At 47.2% G+C, this 21,173-nt stretch overlaps 1 protein-coding gene across 2 annotated transcripts in view; it reads right to left on the bottom strand.

Moving 5' to 3' along the window:
• Positions 1-386: 386 nt before the first annotated feature.
• The window catches only part of otud7b (OTU deubiquitinase 7B), a 36,401-nt gene continuing 15,614 nt past the window's right edge, over positions 387-21,173 (bottom strand). The window contains exons 2-12 of one of the 2 annotated variants that reach the window (XM_056444288.1): positions 14,183-14,416; positions 13,473-13,643; positions 13,157-13,387; positions 11,661-11,762; positions 10,753-10,880; positions 9,597-9,703; positions 8,673-8,800; positions 7,298-7,447; positions 6,645-6,759; positions 5,454-5,532; positions 387-4,232 (exon numbers count right to left, since the gene is read on the bottom strand). In XM_056444288.1, coding sequence (XP_056300263.1) covers positions 2,766-4,232; positions 5,454-5,532; positions 6,645-6,759; positions 7,298-7,447; positions 8,673-8,800; positions 9,597-9,703; positions 10,753-10,880; positions 11,661-11,762; positions 13,157-13,387; positions 13,473-13,643; positions 14,183-14,267 — 2,763 coding nt within the window. In that variant the 5' untranslated portion in view covers positions 14,268-14,416 and the 3' untranslated portion in view covers positions 387-2,765. The remainder of the gene's footprint in view (positions 4,233-5,453; positions 5,533-6,644; positions 6,760-7,297; positions 7,448-8,672; positions 8,801-9,596; positions 9,704-10,752; positions 10,881-11,660; positions 11,763-13,156; positions 13,388-13,472; positions 13,644-14,182; positions 14,417-21,173) is intronic. The other variant, XM_056444289.1, reaches the window with a different exon arrangement.

The following is a 21,173-nucleotide window of genomic DNA, read 5'->3' as shown; positions in this document are numbered from 1 at the left end:
CATCTACTCATCCAAGGGGTCATCTACTCGTCCAATGGGTCATCTACTCGTCCAATGGGTCATCTACTCGTCCAATGGGTCATCTACTCGTCTTATAGGTTCATCTACTCATCCAAGGGTTCATCTACTCGTCCAAGGGGTCATCTACTCATCCAAGGGGCCATCTACTCATCCAATGGGTCATCTACTCGTCCAAGGGGTCATCTACTCATCCAAGGGGTCATCTACTCATCCAAGGGGCCATCTACTCATCTAAGGGGTCATCTACTCGTCCAATGGGTCATCTACTCGTCCAATGGGTCATCTACTCATCCAATGAGTCATCTACTCGTCTAAGGGGTCATCTACTCTCATCCAATGGGTCATCTACTCATCCAAGGGTCATCTACTCATCCAAGGGTCATCTACTCGTCCAAGGGGTCATCTACTCATCCAAGGGGTCATCTACTCATCCAAGGGGCCATCTACTCATCTAAGGGGTCATCTACTCGTCCAATGGGTCATCTACTCGTCCAATGGGTCATCTACTTGTCAAATGGGTCATCTACTCATCCAAGGGGTCATCTACTCGTCCAATGGGTCGTCTACTCGTCAAATGGGTCATCTACTCATCCAAGGGGTCATCTACTCGTCCAAGGGGTCATCTACTCGTCTTATAGGTTCATCTACTCATCCAAAGGGTCATCTATTCGTCTTATAGGTTAATCTACTCGTCAAATGGGTAATCTACTCGTCTTATAGGTTCATCTACTCGTCAAATGGGTAATCTACTCGTTTTATAGGTTCATCTACTCGTCTTATAGGTTCATCTACTCGTCCAATGGCTCATCTACTCGTCAAACCACCCTCAACCCCCCAAGAAACGGTTGCATATGAATTATTTAACGTTGCCGCATGTTTCCCATGTGACGGATGTCTCCATAAACGGTTGTGCTCTGTGACATGTTGACGTTGTAGTGTGTGTGTGTGTGTGTAGTATTGCATGGCTGTGTCGGACCCAATAATCAAAACGCCTCAACGGCAACCGTCGTTTTGCAAAAAGAGGATAAGACCCAGCGGAGAAAGACGAAACAACGTCGGTGCCACTGGGGCTCGAGGTGGTCTCAACAATGTCGGTTCATAATCTGGCCAAGTGGCCGTAGTCGTTGACCTCTTTATAATCCGGCTCCCAGCGACGCCATCGTGTTGAACGGAGTGTTTGCATTGTGTAACGGTCGCACCGCAGAACGCCTCCTCTGAGCATCGCGCGCTACTTTACATTTGCGTGAATATGGACCGACGAGACGAAAAAGCGATTCGAGGAACGTCGACACAAACATCCAGTGACCAGATTAGGAATCCGTGGAACACAAATCAACCCGAGCAAAATAAACAAAATCCAAACATGGTCACAGACCAGACGGACTCCGTATCGTCTGGTTTGTGCTTGCATCTGTGTGTGTGTGGTCGTGTGAGTCGGACTTAGTGTATGTGTGTGTGTGGTCGTGTGAGTCGGACTTAGTGTATGTGTGTGTGTGGTCGTGTGAGTCGGACTTAGTGTATGTGTGTGTGTGTGGTCGTGTGAGTCGGACTTAGTGTATGTGTGTGTGGTCGTGTGAGTCGGACTTAGTGTGCGTGTGTGTGGTCGTGTGAGTCGGACTTAGTGTATGTGTGTGTGTGGTCGTGTGAGTCGGACTTAGTGTGTGTGTGGTCGTGTGAGTCGGACTTAGTGTACGTGTGTGTGGTCGTGTGAGTCGGACTTAGTGTACGTGTGTGTGGTCGTGTGAGTCGGACTTAGTGTATGTGTGTGTGTGTGTGGTCGTGTGAGTCAGACTTAGTGTGTGTGTGTGGTCGTGTGAGTCGGACTTAGTGTATGTGTGTGTGTGTGTGGTCGTGTGAGTCGGACTTAGTGTGTGTGTGGTCGTGTGAGTCGGACTTAGTGTACGTGTGTGTGGTCGTGTGAGTCGGACTTAGTGTACGTGTGTGTGGTCGTGTGAGTCGGACTTAGTGTATGTGTGTGTGTGTGTGGTCGTGTGAGTCAGACTTAGTGTATGTGTGTGTGTGTGTGGTCGTGTGAGTCAGACTTAGTGTATGTGTGTGGTCGTGTGAGTCAGACTTAGTGTATGTGTGTGTGGTCGTGTGAGTCGGACTTAGTGTATGTGTGTGTGTGTGTGGTCGTGTGAGTCAGACTTAGTGTATGTGTGGTCGTGTGAGTCAGACTTAGTGTATGTGTGTGTGTGTGGTCGTGTGAGTCGGACTTAGTGTGTGTGGTCGTGTGAGTCGGACTTGGTGGATGTGTGTGTGCATGTAGTGTGAGTCAGTTAGTGTGTGTGTGTGTGCTGATGAGTGTTATGTATGCCGCCTGCCATATACATTCTCTCCACCAGGAGGAGACAGTAGCAAGGCGTTAAACTGATAAAGGAGGAGAGCCTGCAACACACACACACACACACACACACACACACACACACACACACACACACACACACACACACACACACACACACACACACACACACACACACACACACACACACACACACACACACACACACACACACACACACACAGTCAGTCAGTTCTATGGTCACGTGACCCCAGCAGCGAGAAACAAACTACCCTGTTTATTCTGTAGTCGCGTCGACTCTCTGCCACTTTGAGGTCGTCCATCCCGACAGGAAGTGACACGGCTAAGAAAATTAATAAAAATAAAGGGGGAGGGGCTTAATTCTTCATTTAAATCTCACAAAAGGCCACTCGTTTCAAGCCGCGGCCCGGCTCGCCGGTCAGAACCTGTGGACGGCGAGCTCCGGCTCCCTCCTCTTCTGCTCCTCGCGGTAGCAGCAGGAGCAGAAGTCGCCCGTCTCCGGGTGGCCGTAGAAGGTGCAGCTGGGCGTCCGGCAGCGGCACGACTGCAGGTCGGCCGACCCGCCGGCGCTGCCCAGCGAGTAGTGTCTGACCGGCGGCCGCCCGCCGCTCCGAGAGTCCGAGTCGGAGCGCGCCGCGTCCCGGAAGCCGCCGGCGTAGCTCCCCCCCGCCGGCTCGGCCCCGGGGTAGTCCGGCGGGTCGAACTCGGGGGGGTAGGAGGGCGTGAGGCGGGAAGGACTCAAGGAGGCGGGGCCTTGCGAGTCATACTGGGGGTGGGAGGGACCCTGCGGCGCGGGGCAGTGCCGGGGGAGGGTGGCGTACGGCGGGAGGCCCGGGTAGGAGGTCGCCGGGGAGCCGCCGGCCAGCTGGCGCCGGGCGTCCGTGTAGCTGTGGGCGTGAAGGTGCTGAGTCGGCGGGGCGCCGGGAGTCTGGTCGAGGAAGGAGGGCCGGGGGCCGGAGAACACGGAGGCGCTCAGAGGAGACGACTTCAAGGAAGAAGGCGGCGCCGTGTTCTCCGACGGCTCCTCCTGGGCCTCGTGAGGCCGGTAGCTCGGCTCCGCCCCGCCGGCCGGCTCCTTCTTCGGCGGCTGGGCGCCGTTGGCGACGCCGCCACCGCCGCCGCCCTTCCTCTCCGCGTCCCGCCGCTGCTGCTCTTGCTCGCCGCGGTAGCGCTCCTCGGCGTCGGCGAGGTACCGCTGGATCATCTCCTCCTGGAAGGGCTGCCGGTTGCTGGTCGTGAGGAGGCTGGCGAAGACCAGCTTCCTGTCGCCCTGCATGGCGGCCCGCAGGATGCCCATGCCCACCTTGACGTCGGCGCCGTACTTGTAGTGCTCGCCCTCGGTGCTGCCGCCGCCGCCGCTGCTCGTGCTGCCGCCCGCGCCGTCGAGCCGCTCGCTGCCCGAGGACGGCGAGCCTTTCCCGGAATCCTCCGAGGCCTGCGCCGGGGGCGGGCCCTCCTTGCTGCCCTCCTTCCTGCCCCCGAGCGAGCCCTTCTTCTTCTCCACGGCGTCCTGCTTGGCGCCTCCGGCTCCGGCGTTCTTCCCCGTCATCAGCCCGCCCACGTTCTTCTTCAGCTTGCTGCCCAGGCTTTTGCCGAAACTGCCGAGCTTATTGGCCACCGAGTCCGCCCTCTTCTTGTCTTTGTCTTTATCCTTCTTGGTTTTGTCCTTCCCGGCCGATCCGCTGCTGGAGGAGCTCGACGAGGAAGAGGAGCTGTTCTTGGCCAACGACCCGCCTCCGTTGGCCGCGGGCGCCGTCGCCGCCTCTCCGTTGCCGTTGGAGCTGCTGCTGACCGACTCCTTATCCGACTCCCCCGAGTCGGGAGGCGTTCGGGCGTCGTCTCCCGCCGATGCCGTGGGAGACTCGGGCTGAGCCAGAGGCGCCTGCTGCGGGAGACGAGGCACAAACACAAGCTCACGGGAAGATACCGACACCACAGAAGAAGAGGAATAGTATACAATTCAGAAATAAGAACATATGAATATGAATATGTCCCCTGGGTATGGCGGCGAAGGGACTGAAACAGAGTGATTCATAGAGCTGCTTTTTTTTGGGGCGTTTTTTTTTTTTACAGAAAAAACAAACGAATGACTCAGTTTTCCAAGAAGCTTTTTCATATCTCCAAATGTTCCGGAAGCTCTAAAATGAACGTCGCTGCATTTGGAAAAAAATAAAAAATAAATCACGACCTCCACGATGACGCACGACGTCGTCTCCGGAGTTACGGAACGCACAATCTTTTTTTCAGTGTTAGGTTGCAATAGTTTATTTTGATTCTGTAGTCTTGGGCTTTAAATTAATACATAGAGAAAGATATTATAATAGGAAATTATTATTATGAATGTGTTCTGAGGCATAGGGGGACTGTTTACTCTCTGCAAATGATTAATGTAAATGGCAGGAATTAATGTGCGTTGCATGAGAGTGAATGTTAGTTAGTATTTCAGATTGTGGAAGCCGGTTGAAGCCCGTGAAGTGACTTTAATGCAATAACAGACGGGACTTTTATTGTGAAAATACTTGTTTAGTGACTTGACCGGAAGTGAAGTTTTGACCCGGGGGTCGTGACTTTTGACCTCTCCATTTTGATAGCGGGACTTTTCTCCAACAGGAAGGTGTTAGAGGATGAACTACCTTCTGGGACTAATATTCTGAACTGGGGAAATATCGTTCTCTTTCATCTTGACCCGGGTCCGTCCAGCTGGTTCCCGTGGCGCCCGGATCACCACGAAACCCACGATCGTGAGCCTCGATCGTTTGTTTACACTTCTTGCCATTAAATGTTGTGAAACTTAATTCACGTGCATCCGGAGCCTCATTTCCATCATCTGCCAAGTGCCCAGTTTCAGTTCCTCTTATACAGCAATAATTCCCGCCGCACGGCGCTGCCCCTCCGGTAGCATTTCTCATGGGAAACAATCCCCTTAAATTAAGAGTGTTAATCCGGGGTTTCCTGTTCCTGCAGCTCCACCGTGACGCCGCCGCCCTCGACTCGTCCACGTCGGGCCGAGGACGTCGCCACGTGACAGTTTGGGTAGAACCAGGTGAGCCGGCTGGTGTTCTCTCTGCACCGCCCCCTGACGGATGCGCGGACTTTTGTTCCTCACCTCACAGGGCAGCGGCAGCCAGGTGACCGTCATGTAGCTGTGCAACATCTGGAGCTTGGCCTCCAAGGACAGAGCCACGCTGGGGGAAAGGGGAGGGAGGAATGAGTCACAGCTGGTTGGGGGGGGGGGGGGGGGGGCACCAACGCAGGGCGTTCAGTGTCATACTCGTGAAAAAAATGCAATTAACGTTGAGGAAGTTGATGATGGTATTTATGGTCAGAGGGAAACGTGCAAGAGAAACATCCGACAATAAAAAAATAATTCATTCAGTTGTAAACAAACCCAGCTGTAAAAATGAGGATAATAAAAAGGTAACGATCTGTGAGCTGCCGCTTGGCTCCGAGCGGCACCGTGAGCAGCAAATGCCCTGAAAGCATCTCGCTGGTGCGTTCAGGTTCTGCACGAGCCTTTTAACTCGATGACCCGCGTCCTTCCCCCGAACAATATCAGCCGCGACTCCCGCCGGATTCATCTGAATAAAAAACGTCCCGCGGTGTCGTCGGCTGACGCGCGTGAAGGTCGGAAGGTTATTTTTAACCGAGCTGCTATTTTTGGCCTTCGGTCCGTTCATGGAAGGTATTAAGAGCTAATCTCATTGTCACTGGCACCGAGTGTGCTAATCTGGAGTCAGGGGTCAATCCCGACACACTGACACTCGCCGCTAAAGGGACAGAAGGCGTACGCACGCCGACCATTTAAACCTCCAGCAAATACTACCGTTCAAAAATGTTGGGTCACTTAGAAATGTCCTTATTGTTCAAAGTAAAGCTGTTTTTATCAATGAAGATAACATTAAATGAATCATAAACACTCTCTACATAGTTAATGTGTAGATGACTATTCTCTGGTGTTGAATGGAGTCTCTACATGTGTAGAGGCCCATCTCCAGTGTTCTAATGGTACATTGTGTTATCGCCTTAGAAGACTAACGGAGGGGTAGAAAACCCTTGAAAACCCTTTTTATGTGAGCGCAGCTGAAAACAGTTATGCTGCTGAGAGAAGCTATAGAACTGGCCTTCCTTTGAGCCACAAGAAGAACTACATTAATATTTACAATAAAAATCATTATTTATAACCTCGTCAACGTCTTGAATAGATTTTATATTAATTTGATGAATAAAAGTGAGTTTTCATGGAAAACACTACATAGCGAGTACATTCGACCTGACAAGCACAAGAGGGGGAACACACCTCGCCAGCATCACGTTGTCCGTGTCATCTTTGCCCCACTCCCAATCTTTCCCAGGGTCCACGGCAAAGTGCAGAGGCAGCATTTTGTGCTCAGAGTCGGTGAGAGGGATGACAACTGCTGGTAGGGAAGGGGGCGAGGGGGGGGGGGGGAGAGAACAAGTATTGTTAGAATAAATAAAAAAAGATAACACCGTTTATTTTGAACCCAGCACTCGGGGTCGTCTGCAGACAGGAAACACTTCTGGGTGCAATAAATTCTTTCACGTTCTATTTTCGCTCTTCAGTCTGCGGCCTCCTGACCGGTATTGTCTCTGGACGCCCGTCGGGATTATTTTTAGACCGGTGAACTATTCACTGTCTGGGAAACGTCTTGAACTCTGAGGATCGCGCTTGTGCACTAGCGTTCTACTTTGAAGGAATCTGAGACTGCGTCGGTCGACCCTTGGTTGAAATATCATTCAACTTTCAGAAGGAGGTCAGTCGCTCGCTCTGTGTCGGCTCCATTCTGTCCACATTCTTAAAGAAAAACACTACGGTCAAGATTTAAAAAATAGACTGGCTCAAGTCAAGTGTCAACATCTTCCGAGGAGGCTTCAAAACAAACAGAAAGAGGACATTCGGACGTCAGTGGAGACGAATACTGCGAGCGTCACCCTGGTCCTTGGAGCCGTCCTTCTGCTCCATGGAGACCAGAGCGGAGAAGTGCGCCTGGTCGTACGCCAGCACCAGGGGCGAGCGGTGGCACTTGGCAGCCGGCACTTCCAGCGGCAGGTAGATGCCCCCGAACGGGATGGGAGCGAAGGCTAAGGGGGAAGGAATTACATTTTAAAAAATGGACGTTAAACATTCGCATTATCGACGACCTCGGCAAAACGTTTTAAAAAAATGAGCGTTCACCCGGATCAATAAATCAAACCAGTATTTTTCCTCATTGGGAGGTTTATTTATATCATCTTCCACATCTTCAGACGCGTCGCATCCGTTCAGTAACGAGACGGTGGTCACCTCCGACATGTCAGTAAATCAACGTGTGGAGCCAGAGTCTGAAACACACCGGGGCAACGGGCACAACGGCCCCCAGGAAATATAAAGTGGCCCCTGACGTCACTAGAGGGGCAACAGACGCCCCATAATGTCCTCTAATAATTATGATGATTTAATAGTGTTTTGTTTTTGTTCTTTGTTGTGTGTGTACTGTGTGTAGTTCCTGTACTAGGCTATAGGTACACGAAAAAAATTAAACAAATTAAATGTTGTATTATAAAAAACAAAGAAATAAGTTAGAATTGTTAATAGTTGTTAAAAAAATTTATATTAATAAATAACCACAGAGAAATAAGAATAAATTAAATATGATTGTCTGATTTTGTTTGTTTTTTGTTCAAAAAAATCTAAGAAAACACTTTGAATGTGTAGACTACTGCCTAATAGTCTTATTACTGTCCAATAGTCTTATTATTGCCTAATAGTCTTATTACTGCCTAAGTCTTATTACCGTCTAATAGTCTTATTATTGTCTAATAGTCTTATTATTGCCTAATAGTCTTATTATTGTCTAATAGTCTTATTATTGCCTAATAGTCTTATTACTGTCTAATAGTCTTATTATTGTCTAATAGTCTTATTATTGCCTAATACTCTTATTATTGCCTAATAGTCTTATTATTGAAATGTTTGTGACAATTGCTCATATACTATAAGCCTAAATAAGTATATTTATTATTTTTGAAAAAAGGTTACATGTTATTTCACAAGTTTCAAAAAGTGCCCCAATTTATTTTAAATGTTCCTGGATTTCAGTCAGTGAAACTGCCCCCTAATAAATATGTGAACGTCTCCCCCGGGTTGTGAGACAGAAACAGGTCCGGCGGTATTTGGCGGCGGCTCGTCGTCGTTTGTTTTTCCCGGGCCGGTGGTGCTCCGGCCGATGAGCCACCGATGACCTCATCCAAACTATTCTATTTAAAAGTCCTGGCTACAATGAGGGGTGGGTCACGTGACGAGTGACGCGTCGGCGGGCGCACTCACCCTCTCCTCCCGAGTCCCTCAGCATGGTGTCGGCCACCACCACGATGGGCCTCCTGAGGACGTGCGCCAGCACGAAGACGTGGAACTCCTCCAAGCTCTCGTACACCGGCTCGTCCGAGGACTCCGCCCTGAAGACACCGGAGACGGCGGCCGCGTTACAGACAGCATCAGCGTTACGGAGGCGTCGTCATGGATCGTGGAATATGCCGACGACCAACTACGCCATGGCCCTGCTGAGACTCCGCCCACTCCTCCTCTGACTCCGCCCACTCCTCCTCTCTACCTCCATCTGCCTGATGGATCATGGAGGTCTGGATCGTGGAATATGCCGACTTCCAACTATTCATACACTATTCATTGAATGTATTTTAACTCTAATCTGTCCTTCTATACACATGACATCTATTGTTCTGTCCATCCTGGAGAGGGATCCTCCTCTGTTGCTCTCCTGAAGGGTTCTTCCCTTTTTTTCCCCGTGAAGGGTTATTTGGGAGTTGTTCCTAATCCAATGTGAGGTCAAAGGTCAAAGGTCAGGGATGTCTATGTGTAGAGATTGTAAAGCCCTCTGAGGCACATTTGTAATTTGTGAAAATGGGCTATACAAATAAACTGAATTGAATTATGAAGGATAGGGGAAAGACAAAAAAGGGAACTGAAGGCTATTTTTTTTTTTAGATATACCGCAAACAGAATTCCTGAGCGTCCGAAGGCGAAACCACACGAGGACGAAGAGTTGTGCAGCGGAGCGCCGTCAGTGTATCTAACCCTCTGAACTCCGGCGACAATAAACAGCCGATTGACTGGAAATGTGGGCGGCGGGCGACCGCCGGCGCCGTTGTTTTGTTCCCGAATAAAAAAGAAACGCGAGCGTGACCGAGCGTGAGCCGCACAGTCCCCGGCTTTGTGCGAGCGGCCGGGCCTCACCCGGCGGCGCCGTTGGTGCTGTAGTGTATTCTGGGCTCGCTGGAGGCCAGCTTCAGCAGCTCATTCCACTCTTTCTGCCACTCCTCCTCCGTGTACACCAGGCCGGACTGAGGAGGAAAGCACACACACACACACACACACATTTAGAGAGGGAGTGTCGAATGTCACGAAAGCATGCAGTGACATTGTGGCGTCTCTCCACGAGGTTACGTGCCCGACAATTGAGGAAAGAAATTTAACGAGCGCCGTGTGGGTCACGGAGTGTGTGACCGACTTCAGGTTTTAATCTCCTTATATGGGCAAGTACACCTCCTCAGAGCCAGGGTCCCCACTCACCTCCACGGCTCACCGTGAGGAGTCTTTGTGTTATCATAAAGGAACGGAGGCCTTCGGAGGCGGTGACGGTTCCTCTTATGTTCCGTGTCTCTGGCATGATGTTTGTATTCTCTCCATTTTAACTCTTTCAGTTCTCTCTTGTTTCATTTGCTGAGTGTGTTTTTAAGTTGTGAGTCTTCTTGTCTGGTTGGTTCTTGACCATCAGAGTTCTCACTATGACTATTACATGAGTAAAGAGTAAATATTATAAAACATTGTGTAATCTTGTGTTGTTTTAGGTTTGTTTTATGACGTCTGACTCTCAGGACTACAGATGAAAAGTGAAGAAGAAGAAGAAGATGGAAAAGAAGAAGGAGAAGCAGAAGAAAAAGATGAAGAAAAAGAAGGAGAAGCAGAAGAAAAAGGTGAAGAAGAAGAAGAAAAGGGAGAAGATGGAGAACAAAAAGAAAAATAAGGTGAAGATGAAGAAGAAAAAGAAAAATAAGGTGAAGAAGATGAAGAAGAAAAAGAAGGAGAAGAAAAGGGAGAAGAAAAACGTGGAGAAGAAGGTGAAGAAGAACAAGAAAAAGAAGAAGTCATTCTTTTAAAAGCATATTCATTATTTTAAACTCAGCGTTAAATGAACCTGTGAATATAAAACATTCCCATGACTTTACAAAACTTTGGGTTTTTTTTCTTCCCCAAGACTTTTCCAGGCCAGGAAAATAACCATTTAAAAATTGCAGGACTTTTCCAGGTGTTCCATGACCGTAGGAGCCCTGCATACAGGCATCACACAAATGACCTTGGATGAATGAAAGGGGCGGGGCCTGTGACAGACCTCTTTGTTCTGCAGGGTCTGCTGCCACCTCCACCTGCGCCTCAGGGCCTCCCGCTCCGGCCCGCGGTCCATCAGCGCGTACAGCGACTTGCGGAGCATCAGGTCGCGGTCATGGAAACCCCACATGCCTGAGCACAGATCACAGGTAACGCTAAACTGTCAAACACATGAGTGTTTTTATTTATTTGTGAATATGACTCCCCCCATCCAGGAGCACACAGAGGTGGCTCGACCAATGCCTGGACACCGTGAGGACGTTATTAATTCCTAAGTGGACTAAGTGCAGCGCGACTAAAACCAGGGGAGACATTTACATCTTTTTTAGGGGGCATTTTAGTCAGTAATAAGACTTTTAGGCAATAGTCTACAGATTCAAAGTGTTTTCTTAATTTTTTAAAAACAAAAAACAGTAAACATAGATCAGAAAATCATATTCAACTGTATTGTTATTTCTTTGTGGTTATTTATTGATATTACATTTTTTAAATAACTATGAACAACTATAACTTATTTCTTTGTTTTTTTATAATTCCAAATTATATTTATTGATTTTTGTGTGTGTGCCTCCCTCGTACAGGACGTACAGATAGGACACACACAACAAAGAACAACAACAAAACAATATTAAATTATCAGAATACATTTTTTGAACAAAAAACAGACACTCATATTCTATTTTATTCTTATTTATTTGTGGTTATTTATTGTTATTACAACAACTACTAAGAATTTTTTTTTTAAATTAAATATATATATATAAAAATCTGATTTTTTTGTACCTACTTAGTACAGGACACACAACAAAGAACAAAAACAAAACACTATTAAATTATCATAATTATTAGAGGACATTATGGGGCACCGATGGCGTGTGAACCTCACCGGGGTCGGCAGTCGGCGGTACTCACCCAGCGAGGCGGCGTGCAACAGGCAGTTCCCGTCCCCACTCGTCGCCAGCGGCAGCAGATTCTGACAGTGTGAAACCACTTTGGTCCACCAGTTCAGTCGCCCTGCAGGCAAGTAGAGGGACAACTAAATGTACGACATGTTTATAATACAAAGATGGCGCCGCAGTTATCCCAAACTGTTGCTGTGCAGGTTTTATGAAATGGATTACGAGGTTTGGGAAGATAATAATATGTGTATTGAAACTACACTTTCATGCTGTGAAATAGGACGTCCCGTGACTCGGTAGTGTTATAGCAGCGGCTCTCAATTTCTATTGTGATTTTTACCCCTTTTTTGTTGGAAAAGAATATGAAATATACACAGCGCTGTGCCATCAGTGTATATATACCATTCCCTTTATGAACTTACACTTATATTGTATTAAATATTGATTTAATGACAATTTTTAAATGGATGCTCACTTTAAATATATATTTTGTAATCTCACGTACTCCCATTTGAGAACTACAGTATTATAGAATATAGAAGCAGTTATTTGAAGTATTTTCCTACAAAAAGATATTTAAATTGAATAAAGTAACGTTAAAGAAACAGGAGAAGAAAACAAGCCCAGAGCTCCAAAAGTTACAAAATATAGCGATAAAGTCGCCTCAACATGTCTGTCTGTGCAGTGTAACGGGTCCAATCATGAAAACTAAATAAATAACGAAAGATGAAAATCTGAGTAAAGAGTAAATATTATAAAACATTGTGTAATTACTAATTTTATGTTTTTATGTTTGTTTTATGACGTCTGACTCTCAGGACTATAGATGAAAAGTAAAGAAAAAGAAGAAGGAAAAGAAGGAGAAGCAGAAGAAAAGGGTGAGGAAGAAGAAGGTAAAGAAGAAGGAGAAGAAGAAAAAGGTTAAGAAGAAGGTGGAGAAGAAAAAGAAAAATAAGGTGAAGAAGAAAAAGAAGGAGAAGAAACCGGTGAAGAAGAAGAGGAAGAAAAAGGTGAAGATAAAGGAGAAGAAAAAGAAGATAAAGGGGAAGAAGAAGATGAAGAAGAAAAAGAAGGAGAAGAAACAGGTGAAGAAGAAGAACGTGGAGAAGAAGAAGAAGAAAAAGGTGAAGAAAAGAGAGAAGATAGAGAAGAAAAAGAAACATACGGTGAAGATGAAGATTTGGAGATTGTTGAAAGAAAACAAGCTTTTTTTACATCCCGCTGACAGGTTGTCTGGGGGTTCAGAGGGGTCAAAGGCCGATGTGTCCATTGGGTTAATGAAGGGCGTCAGCGACACTAATGACGGCTCCGCTGAGCCGGAGCGTCAGGACAAGCGAAGCGGCTCAAAGGGACGTCAGGCGTGAATAATGTCGTTATTTACACCTTCTTTTTTTCTCCCTGCGACATGTCAACGTGCGTCTCTGAAAACGCTTTGAAGCCGAAGCCAGAATAAATCCGTCCGTGTGGACAAAGCGGATATGTTTGCCCGAGTCGAGCGCGTCTCCTCACCGGCGTGCTCCAGCGCCGCCATCATGGACTGCTCGATGAGGTCCCTCTCGATGAAGCCGCGGAAGTCGTCCCGGTACACGGTGAGGTCGGGCAGCTGGAAGGTGCACAGCGGCGTCTCCAGCAGCGGCTCCGCGCTGCTGCCCCCGGTGCTGGAGACGTGCGAGCGCGCCAGCGACACGATGGTGGAGCTGGCGTGGGAAATGCCCCTCGACAGGCGCTTCTCTGTCGCCGCTGGGGGGGGGGAAAGAGGAGGTGGCTTTTTGTGCTTCTCGTGCGTTCTCATCCCACGGTGAGCGCCGGGGCCTCGAGGCCTCACCTTGCACCACCTCGTCTTGGCGGTGGAGCACGGGCCGCCCGACCCGGGCCATCTCCTTTTCCAGCGGCGGGTACTTCCTGTCCTCCGCGAACGAATACGTCAAGTTCCCAGCATGCACCTGTCGCAGCTGCTCAAAGTCACTGAGGGCGGCGGTGAAGTCCCAGTTCTTGCCTGCAGACAGAGCGGGGGGGTTTAGGAACGACGGCTGCAGCGTGGAGCAACTGACACGTCCTTTATTAGTTCACATGTGTGAGTTAGTTCGACTCTCAGCCGTGTTATCGGGCGTGAAGGCCGCCGCCACGTTGCTTGGCTCCAGTAGATATGTGAAGGTGAAGCCGCTGCTGCTTTTCACTGCGTCGCATTTTGTTTTTAACCCATATTCTCGTCTGCAGCTTGTGTGGCTGCTAGGCAACAGCAGCCCTGCTGACTCCAGATATACCTTCTGCTGGATGTTAGCCCAATTAACAGGAACAAGCCGGAAACACAGCGAGTGAGAGACCCCCCCCCCCCCCCAAGTGTATAAGTGCTGGACGCAGCAGCAGAGAAAACACCCTTATTATCAGTTTGCCAGTATTCATTGTGACAATTGCGTTAATTAATAAACTTTGTGACGTTTGACCCCGTTGAACCAATCCATTAATATTAATATTAATCGATGAGGTAATATGATCGTAAGTGTTTCCCTCCAATGGGGTCGGTGAACCACTCACCCTCGAGCAGGTCTCTGGCCAATCCCGGTTCAGCTCCAGTGGAACGGACAAAGTCGGACAGGACTGCGTCCATATCCACGGTCATGTGATCATGAAGCCACCAGGTTGCGGGTTGTATCCGGGCAGAAAACAAACAAACAAACAAACAAACACGGACTCCCCTGGAGGACGGCGAGGGGAGGAGGCTGGAGGGGGAGGAGCCTCTCTGCCTCGTGGCTACTCTTCCTGCCTCCCCTGCAAATAGAACACAGATACACAAATCAGATTAAACCTGCAGGTGAGGACACGTCGAGAGGCACACCGACACCGTGACCCCCGCGCGACCTCTGAGCCCTGAACGCCTAGACGCCCCAAGACGACGGACAAAGTCTCGGCAACTTTTTGCTCAGATTTTGCATCCAAGCCATTTTTTTTAAAAGCCGAGTAGCGACACGCTGCCGTCAGTCGCGCGACGTCCGACTTTAAAAACGGTGTGTTTTCCACCTTCATCCTGTTTTTCGTGAACACGTTTTCGTCGTTATGGATTCAGAAGTCGTGAACTTCTCAAAAGCGTGGACTTGAGACCAACGTGCACGATAGATACCACCCCGTTGGAGCGCGTGTGTAAAGTAGGATTACATTTCCTGCCCGAGAAACAGGTCATGAAAAAGATCCGAGGCGTCGTGAAAAGAGAAAAGCAAAGGAAGCATTCAGCAAACCGAGCAAGGTTATTGCCGTCAGGAAATGATATAAAATGCCAGTTTCTCGCCAGTTTTTGTGCCGACGAAATCTGGATTTTCGCTCATCATCTCGTAACGATCTCCAATAATTCAAACAGAAAATACAGAAAAGAATACATAAAAACATCAGGTAGTTAGTCTCAAACGGTAAAGAAAAGGTCCTCAAGGTCAAATTTGTTTTTCCGAGCGGCGCGATACGAGGGAGCGGTCCTCCTACAAAGAGGCCCCGCCCCCCCCGCCCTTTTTAAAAAAATCAATCAGACGATTTTACTCTCAAGGACCACCGCATCAGTTGGGCGCCGAAATCAATACGGACACATTATCAAGACCGAGAGGGAGGAAGAGAAAAAAGAAAAGAAAAGAAAAGAGTCAGCGTGATTGGGCTGTTGAGTCGACACAAAGGAAGAGGAGGGCGATCGATGCCGGGGGCGGAGCCAGGAGCCGTCGAAGCAGCTCCGGCTAAAAAAAGATGCGCTTTCGGGGGTCCGGGCCGAGGATGAAAAGTCGGGGGAGGTATTCTGAGCGTAGCACTTTGAAACGTTCGATACGAAGAGTCACGCGTTCTGGAATACGTGTCCTTGCACGATCACTTTTTAAAACCCGCACGATGAATCTCGCCGATCGACCGATGCCGGTCCAAGAAGGCGAATGGAATCCTTGGGGGGGGGGGGGCGACACCGAGATGCAAACCGTAGCCGACGGTAACGCCGCTCTCATCATCAATCGCTGTCATCGTTTTTCTACGGATCTTGAATAACGTATCTGTAAAAGTGGTCGGCTGCGGGGAACGCCATTAACGTTTTTTTACGGCCGTTCCAAGAAGAAAATTGTGAAAGCGCTCCAGTCATTATGCCAATCCAGTTTTTTTTTTTAATCTACCTCCACTCATCTTTTCCCATCCCTCCCGTGGCTCTCATCCACCAGCCCAAATGCTCCTGCCTCATCTCTGACTCAGTGAACTCTGTTCCACTGCGCCCGATGAGTCACGGGTTTGCTCTCCTTACACCTCTCTGTCATTCTCTCGCTTCCCTCAGTTCCTCTCCATCATCGTTACAGTCGAAGCCACGCAACAACAAAAAAATGCACGCAGGGGAGGATCAGACTTCAGTCGCCAGTATTCTCTGCAAAAAAGAAATCAGTTACTTCTAACGTTTTAGTAAATTCTGCTATATTCAAGTCTCCTGAATCTCTCACACACATGAGAACTTGGAGATGGGAGGCTGGGGGCAACCATTTTAAACCACGGGGGGTATCAAAACAGCCGGAAGACGCCATTCAGACTTACACGGAGCGGGGCGTCGGTTAAACCGTGTTCGGACCGGTAAAAGCACTGCGTCAAAAAGAACACCAGGGGTGTGTTGGAGTGGAGCGTTGCCATAGGTTACCAAGAGGAGATGCAACACGAAGCAGTCCAGTGTATCATCATCGCACTCAAAGAGGCGTTTACACTCCTTTAAAAAAAGGCAGGATTTTACAATAAAAAGAGAAGAATAAACTCATAGAAAGATAATCAAACTGGTCGCCGTCCTCCGCCCGAGTTTCCTCTTTTTGTTGCTGCGATTACCGTCAAAAACCCACGAATCCAAAGAAAGTTATCGTCAAGGCGACAATAGTTTTCTCCTTTGGATTAGTAAACAGTATAACTGGCACATGATGCTGCAGAAGGAGACGCTATGGAGGGTCATGATATTTGGAACGTGTCACGGAGCTATTAGAGTGGACCCAAAAGCACGACTCAGACAGGAGTAACAAAGATGAATGTCTTTGGTTGGAAACAGGCTGGGTCAAAACCGGGAGATCAGTCCAAGAAGCAAACAAGTCCAAAAAGGGGCGGGGCAGAGAATCAGAGGTCAGAACAGGCAGGTCAGGAATATACTTTAATAACGCTGGAGAACTTGGCACGAAAACACAAGACAATCTGGCAGAGGACAAGTGGAAGTGAGGGAGCTAAATAGTGAGGGACTAATGAGGGGATGGGCTGCAGGTGAGAAGGGCATGAGGACCAGGTGAAGGGAATGAGGGACTAACGAGGTGATCAGAGGCAGGTGAGGGGAGTTGGACTGACGAGATGGTGTGACAGGATGAAAACAACTATTACACAAAGGAAGGCGTGGAGCTAAACTGTTACAGAAAGAGACGTTGCAGCAGAGGGCCACATAGACCCCATTACATTGGGGGGGGGGGAGGCAGGCCCATATGCACTTATGACCCCCGGGTGAACTGTGCCTTTAAGGCTATCAACAGATAAAACAGTTAACCCTTCCTACAGTCAAGAGAAAGAATAGAAAGACAAGAGAATACCGAGTTAGAGCGAGCGGAGAGCATCGCTGCAGAAGTTAAACTGTAACTGACCCACTTTTTATGTCGTGATATTCTTTGTTGTGCAGGATTTGACGAGAAGACACCAGACCGATATGAATGTGCTGGTAGAAAGCAGTGGACCTGCATCGATGCGCATCACGTTATTGCTGTTCAAGAGAGGAATGATGGGGATCCTACCGCTGTGGACGTGGGGCCGTTTCCAACTCGGATATCGGAAGAAAAGAACGACAAAACTAATTGAAATAAAAAGTCAAATCAATGTGAAAGACCAACATGTAAAGGTTCATTATTTCCCAATTTTCCAGGAAAATCCAGCACAGCACCAGTGATAATCTGATCATTGGTCAAATGGCTTGAAAATAAATCACACCTCTGGCCAGACTTTAAGGCGCTGTGCGAGTGTGTGTGTGTGTGTGCTGTTGGTTTGCTTATGAACAGCTCATGAAAAGGTAATTTATTGGTTTGATTAGTCTGAGAAACACTGTTATTTGGCGCGTTGACTCCCGATACTGGCAGCGACGAGGCGCGGCGCTGAGAGGAGGGTGATAAACGTGATGAATGAGGGGCTGTGAGCAGAGAGGACCAACACAGACCAACAACAGGCCGTCTGTTGTCACTCTGGGCCGTTCCTGTGAACCCACTTGGATGCGTTTGATGTCACGTCCCACTTCATCAACAACAACTTTATGAAATAAGGCCAGTATCCGGGCAGATTAGGCCCCAAAAGATCTCTGGAGTGGCACCAAAATATCCTAAAAAATTATCTTTTCTGTGTTTTTATACCAACGTCAGATTAACCTGCATAAGTCGTGGGCTGTGAAAGGAAGTTTGTTGCTATGCAAATGTTTATGTTTACTTCTCCAACGTTGTGAAACTTTTTTTTCCTTTTTTTAAATAAAGCAAAACAAAAGACAGACTTAACAATGGTGGTGTGTGTCAGAACCGACTCATTAAAAAAAGGCAGACCAGTAAAACGGGTTGGACATCATCAAACTACGGAGAAGGCGTGGGAGGCGGCGACTTTATCGAGAAATTGACAGATTAATTACATGGTGTATGTTTTTGCAAAAGTTTACCAAAGATTGTCACAGATTGTCACATGGCTTTGTAGGCGTTTGAAAAAAACGTTTGCGCAATCATCGGTGCAGACTTTAAAAAAAAAGAATATATATACACATATATATATATATACTAGGGCTGTGAAACGATTAAAATTTTTAATCGGATTAATCACAGGTTTCTGTGGATTAACCATGATTAATCACATATTTCCGATATTCTCGGTATATTTTGTGAGAACATAGAGATTTATGACAAAAGATGGATATATACATTTATACATTCTTCTATACAATGGTGCTGCAACTCAGCAGTTATTTAGCAGTTTTCTTCCATATGGAACATTAATACATCTTCATCCTAAACAGAATGTTTAACCCTCCTGTTACCTTTCGGGTCAATTTGACCCCATTCCATGTTTAATGTCGGTGTTCTTTGGGGTCAATTTGACCCCAGGCTGTTTTTCACTGTGTCAAACATATAAGAAATATCAACTTTTTTATTTATTTAAAGGGCTATTTAGGTAGTCAACAAACAAACATAAAGTACCTCACACTTAAACTTGGGAAGCAATATTAATTCTAATAATTTTCTGGAGGTTTTAATTGCTGGGGTCAAATTGACCCCGAGGGTAAAATATGTTAGTAAATGTAAAGGTAACAGGAGGGTTAAACAGAACATTTTCTCTTGTTTGTCAACCATTAACTCCACCATGATACAATCTAAAGGCCTCTAGTCTTCCTCTAGCAGCTGCTGAGGCAAACTGACTGTGTGGGTTTTCTTCATGAACTGGGCCGTGATGAAAGGGACGGCGGGGACACCGCTGCAAAGCTGAAACCTCACCAGCCCGGACAGGTGGACAGATTGACAAGTGACTTTTTTTTTGCTCGGTCCCGATGCGCGCGCACGGAGCTCTGTGGCGCGCGAGACGGAGATCGATAAGTGTTAACGCAACGCGTAATAAAAGAACAAAGACGTGCTATAGAGAACATGTCAGGGGGCGGGCCAATCTTTTTAATGTCATGCGATCTACCGACACTACGCCGCGATCGACTGGCAGGTCGCGATCGACGTGTTGAGACCCTGATCTACAGGAAGTAAAAGTCGTAACAAGGTTTCCGGAGGTGAACCAGCGGAAGGATCATTACCGATGAACAGACCGTCTGCATGAGAGCGGACAGAGTTCAGATTGAAGTGGTGTATTGGAAGCTCATTTTGCAAGTGACTTTTTTTTCGTCCCGATGTGCGCGCACACGCCGGCATCCGAGCTCTGGGGTGCGCGAGACGGAGATCGGAGTCGTGTTAACGCGACACTAGAGACAGAATGACATGCTGCTGGAGAGACGACCAACAACAGACGGATTGGAAGCTCATTCTGCGCATGCGTTAAATGCATTTAAAAAAATAACGAAGTTAAACCTGTAATTGAATTAACGCGTTATTTTTCACAGCACTAATATATACACACATATATATACACACATACATATATATATATATATATATATATATATAACACACATATATATATACACGTTTATACACATATATATATAAATAAACATGCACATATATATATACACATATATATATATATACACACATATATATATATTCACATATATATATAAATCTACATCTACACACTACCTCCATCTTTCCAGTTTTTATTGAAATGTAAGCCGTTCAAGTGAATAACCTGAAATGGTACAAAGGTCAGCGGCAATCTGCCAGAGGTCAAACAAAAAGGTTTAGGGGACCAATAGTGTACATTTCAGAGTCGTGCAGCTGGAAGAACTATATGAACAATATTTGATTTCCACTGTATAAAGAATAAGTGAGTTTGGCTGTTATATCTGCAAAAGGTGTCAAATATTTAGATGACATCTTATTAAACAAAACCATTTCATGATTCATCTTTTTTATCTCGAATTGTTTATTTGTTCTACGCTTTCAATTTCAGGAGGACATTGAGAAGTTAAACTGTGTACATTTCAATAGAAACTGGAGAACTTGAGGTATATTTTCTCATTTGATGACCAACTTTTTAAAATTCCACAACCAGCTAAAAAAAAGAAATAAATAAAAAAGGAAGAAGAATCGATACGAGAAGGCCCCCGTGTGTATTACCGGCCGACGTTCACGCGGGGCAGCCGGTGATTTGTGTCTGGCTGAGCTTTGTGTCTGGCTTACGTAACGGGAGCTGAGCCGACACCACGTGGGCGCCGAGCTGTGGGCCGGGGGAACGGCCCGGACCACCGGAGGGATGCAGAGAGGTCACCGAAGCCCACGGAGAGGTCACCGAAGCCCACGGAGAGGTCACCGAAGCCCACTGAGAGGTCACCGAAGCCCACTGAGAGGTCACCGAAGCCCACGGAGAGGTCACCGAAGCCCACTGAGAGGTCACCGAAGCCCACTGAGAGGTCACCGAAGCCCACGGAGAGGTCACCGAAGATTTTTTAAAAATGATGTAGGCTTAGAAAGAATAGGCTGCCCCAATGTTATTGTTTTTATTTATATTTATCCTTTATTTATGCAGGCGGACCTTAACTTATGATTACCATTTTTTTTTAAAGCGGTGTCTAATTATGTAAAGCGCTACAAGTTCTTAACAAAATGTTTATTTAATTATTCCAGTATGTTTTCGTGCAATTTCTAAGTAATATTTTGATGATTATAAGATCATTTAATCCTTTATTAGTCCCTCAGTGGGGGAATTGAAGGATTACAGCAGCAGGTGCTCAGTAGTGAGAATAATAGGAAATATAAGTTAAAAAACAGTAAGAAAATACAATATTAAATATACAGAGGGAATAAAAGTATATATAACGTAATAATTAAGTGTATTTGCATTGCAGAAACAGTTTAATTAAAGTGTCCAACGTGAAAAA

The sequence above is a fragment of the Pseudoliparis swirei genome, chromosome 22, assembly GCF_029220125.1.
Source record: "Pseudoliparis swirei isolate HS2019 ecotype Mariana Trench chromosome 22, NWPU_hadal_v1, whole genome shotgun sequence".
Classification (NCBI taxonomy): Eukaryota; Metazoa; Chordata; class Actinopteri; order Perciformes; family Liparidae; genus Pseudoliparis; species Pseudoliparis swirei.
Note: the sequence above shows the minus strand (reverse complement) of the source record. Positions and strands in the feature narration are given on the sequence as shown.